Source organism: Dendropsophus ebraccatus, chromosome 10, assembly GCF_027789765.1.
Source record: "Dendropsophus ebraccatus isolate aDenEbr1 chromosome 10, aDenEbr1.pat, whole genome shotgun sequence".
Lineage (NCBI taxonomy): Eukaryota > Metazoa > Chordata > Amphibia > Anura > Hylidae > Dendropsophus > Dendropsophus ebraccatus.
In genome coordinates, this window is record NC_091463.1 from 18,019,574 (window position 1) to 18,023,915 (window position 4,342).

General features: G+C 51.9%; 1 protein-coding gene across 1 annotated transcript; it reads left to right on the forward strand.

The window, feature by feature from the left end:
- Nucleotides 1-1,904: 1,904 nt before the first annotated feature.
- On the forward strand, nt 1,905-4,342 carry SLC10A3 (solute carrier family 10 member 3). Its single transcript, XM_069986102.1, has one exon. The coding sequence runs from the start codon at nt 2,461-2,463 to the stop codon at nt 3,805-3,807; it is 1,347 nt and encodes a 448-aa protein (XP_069842203.1). The 5' UTR covers nt 1,905-2,460; the 3' UTR covers nt 3,808-4,342.

The following is a 4,342-nucleotide window of genomic DNA, read 5'->3' on the forward strand; positions in this document are numbered from 1 at the left end:
CCACTGCTGCAAAACTACAACTCCCAGCATGCCTAATCTGTGTCACCAGCTACTGAACTACAACTCCCAGCATACCTCACCTGTGTCACCACTGCTGCAAAACTACAACTCCCAGCATGCCTCCCCTGTGTCACCAGCTACTGAACAACTACAACACCCAGCATACCTCACCTGTGTCACCACTGCTGCAAAACTACAACTCCCAGCATGCCTAATCTGTGTCACCAGCTACTGAACAACTACAACTCCCAGCATACCTCACCTGTGTCACCACTGCTGCAAAACTACAACTCCCAGCATGCCTAATCTGTGTCACCAGCTACTGAACAACAACTCCCAGCATGCCTAATCTGTGTCACCAGCTACTGAACAACTACAACTCCCTGCATGCCTAATCTGTGTCACCAGCTACTGAACAACTACAACACCCAGCATACCTAATCTGTGTCACCAGCTACTGAACAACTACAACACCCAGCATACCTCACCTGTGTCACCACTGCTGCAAAACTACAACTCCCAGCATGCCTAATCTGTGTCACCAGCTACTGAACTACAACTCCCAGCATACCTCACCTGTGTCACCACTGCTGCAAAACTACAACTCCCAGCATGCCTCCCCTGTGTCACCAGCTACTGAACAACTACAACACCCAGCATACCTCACCTGTGTCACCACTGCTGCAAAACTACAACTCCCAGCATGCCTAATCTGTGTCACCAGCTACTGAACAACTACAACTCCCTGCATGCCTCCCCTGTGTCACCAGCTACTGAACAACTACAACTCCCTGCATGCCTAATCTGTGTCACCAGCTACTGAACAACTACAACTCCCAGCATGCCTAATCTGTGTCACCAGCTACTGAACAACTACAACTCCCTGCATGCCTAATCTGTGTCACCAGCTACTGAACAACTACAACTCCCTGCATGCCTAATCTGTGTCACCAGCTACTGAACAACTACAACTCCCAGCATGCCTAATCTGTGTCACCAGCTACTGAACAACTACAACTCCCAGCATGCCTCCCCTGTGTCACCAGCTACTGAACAACTACAACACCCAGCATACCTCACCTGTGTCACCACTGCTGCAAAACTACAACTCCCAGCATGCCTAATCTGTGTCACCAGCTACTGAACAACTACAACTCCCAGCATACCTCACCTGTGTCACCACTGCTGCAAAACTACAACTCCCAGCATACCTCACCTGTGTCACCAGCTACTGAACAACTACAACACCCAGCATACCTCACCTGTGTCACCACTGCTGCAAAACTACAACTCCCAGCATGCCTAATCTGTGTCACCAGCTACTGAACAACAACTCCCAGCATGCCTAATCTGTGTCACCAGCTACTGAACAACAACTCCCAGCATGCCTAATCTGTGTCACCAGCTACTAAACAACTACAACTCCCAGCATGCCTAATCTGTGTCACCAGCTACTAAACAACTACAACTCCCAGCATGCCTAATCTGTGTCACCAGCTACTAAACAACTACAACTCCCAGCATGACAATTTTTTTTTACTTAGATCAGTGTTGCAGCTATTTCAAGACTACAATTGCCAGCATGCCCATCTTTCAGTTAGATCAGTGTTCCCCAACCTGTTGCATCACTACAACTCCCAGCAATCTACATTCATATTTATTTTTAACCCTTGCTGGGAGAGATCACTGCAGCCCTGACATAGAGAGGCGTATACCACTGGCTGTATTTTTGTAGACTTTATCTCATGGATAAAGCTACACGTATGTTGAAGCCATCCAGGCCTGTCACGTGACGCAGTCAGGCCTTGAACGTGACCGTTTTATCAGAACTACGCGTCACTGGAACTACAACTCCCGCCCTGCACCGCCGGCCGGCGCGCGCGGAATCCGGAAGTAAAGCGGGGCGCAGCAGTTGTGGGCGTGGTCCTCCAAACGTCACGTGATAACCAGGAAAGGAGAGTCTGCTGCTCCTGTTCAGCTACGTAGTGCCTGTCAGGGCTGTGATTGTGCAAGTCTGTGCGGTTCTGCCGGGGTCGCTTTGTCTTATGGAGGAGATGAAGCTGGCGCTACGAAGAGTCACCCGCTGTTCTTAAAGGGGAAGTCCACATCTTTGAGGGGAAGCTGAGAGTGAGTGTACAAGCTGTGAGAACACCAGTGACAACATATTCTGTGCCAGGAACCTGCAAGCATTGGGAGTGGAGAGACCTGCCATACCCTTCTATCTTGGATGCGGACCCCCTGGAGACTGGTAAGGGGGCATTGATAGAGACTTCCAGGAGTTGGCATATATCTTAAAGGGACAGGTGCACAGACAAGTGACTCTATGAGGATCACCCTGCGGGCTGTGATGGTGGCACCTAATGACTGGAGGCGGTGCTGAGGCTTAGGGTCATGCCCCCGAGTGGGCACCATACTTCTGGAGAGTGACCACCTGGACCGAGCCGCTGTCTGCCATGCACAATGCAGTTTTTCCTGATCCTGTTGTTTGGTTACGTCCTGTCCGTCACCTCCTTACCACATAACCCCGACCAGCGCTTGACTTCCTCCCTGACACCCAGCTCACCCTCCGCACCTGCCTTATCGTCACCCACTTATCTCCAGATCGGTGATGGGTGTTGCCTACAGTATGACTTCCCAGAACACAGTAAAGGAGTCATAGTGATCAGCATTGGCGCCGCCGCCCACACCTCCGAGCTCAGCGTTCGATCCCTCAACACCTCCGTCCTGCAGGTGCTGAACGTCAGCCGTGACCCGGAGGGCTTGCCGGATAAGTTCCTGGCACACATCCGCTCAGGGATGCCCGGCACTGCCCCCCTGCAGCTCAGACTGAAACTTCTGGAGTCCGTGCTCGAAGAACGAGATGACTTCTCCATCAATGTGGTTGCCAATGGCGACGCTCCGGAAACTGGGGGCTTTGCGGCCAGTCACTTCTCCGAGAGCCCCCTGCTGTTCGCCCTCCTGCCCCTCCTCTTCATCAACAAATGTGCCTTTGGATGTAAAGTGGATCTGGAGATCCTGAAGAGCCTGACCAAGCGGCCGTACCCGGTCCTGCTGGGCATTGCGGGCCAGTTTGTCCTGATGCCGCTGTATGCCTACCTCCTGTCCTTGGTGTTGGCACTGTCTCAGCCCTTGGCGTTAGGACTGGTGGTCACCTGCTCCTCACCCGGCGGTGGCGGCGGATACTTGTACAGCCTCTTACTGGGCGGTGATGTGACTCTGGCCATCTCCATGACCTTGGTGTCCACCGTGGCGGCAGTGGGCTTGATGCCGCTCTCGTCCTCTCTCTATGGATTCTTTCTGGGGGTCCACCAGACGTTGCACATTCCTTTTCTAAAGATCTTTGCCACCTTGCTTTTTATAGCTGTGCCAATATCCACCGGGATGGTGATAAAATGGCGCTTCCCTCAAGTGTCCAAGCTCCTCCTGCTGGTGATCAAGCCTTTCAGCGTGGTGTTGATGGTGGGAGGGCTGTTCATGGCCTATCAGATGGGCTCATCCCTGCTGACCCAAGTGCCCCCCATACTGGTGGTGGCCGGGGTCAGTGTGCCGCTGGTGGGTCTCCTGACTGGATACTTTCTGGCGTACTTGTTGCGTCTACCCATCGCCCAGAGACGGACGGTCAGCATTGAGGTCGGAGTACAGAACAGTCTCCTAGCCCTGGCCGTTCTCCAGCTTTCCTTTCACCGAGCCGAGGCCGATCTTTCCTCCCAGGCGCCATTTTTGGTGGCCCTAAGTGGCACCTCGGAGATGTTACTCATAGTCCTGTTACACTTTGCCTACAGAAAGTTTAAAGGTGATGCCACCTGAGGTGCCATGTCCAGGGCGGGGGAGGGGGTCCGACAACAAGTTTACATGCTGCAACTTTTTGTTATTTATATCTATTTCTGAGCTGTTGCATAACTACAACTCCGTTGGGCGTTGTAGTTGTGCAACCGCTAAAGGGCGACAGGTCGTCTTATAGGTTACGAACATATCACCATGTCCCAGCAAAGAAGCAGGGGGGTGCAAACCTTCTGACACGTTGAAGACATTCCATTGACATCTTAAAGAGATATTCCACCACCTCGGGCAGACAGCTTTACATTTTTTTTTTTTTTTTTTGAGGGGGAAGGGGTGTCTTCTCCATTCCTGGTGCCTACGGCTCTTTAACCTTCTGTCGGTTAACCCTTATGTTGCCATTCCGTCATTCTCCGCAAAAAGCCAAAGCCGCGTGTTCAGTCCGCTTCGTGCACTGAGGGGGGAGATGGCTATTTTTTATACGATGTTTTGTAACGTATGCAGGGTACGGTTCAAGACCAAATTGTTTTTTTTTTCTGGTTAAATTAAACTGAAGTTGAAAGCA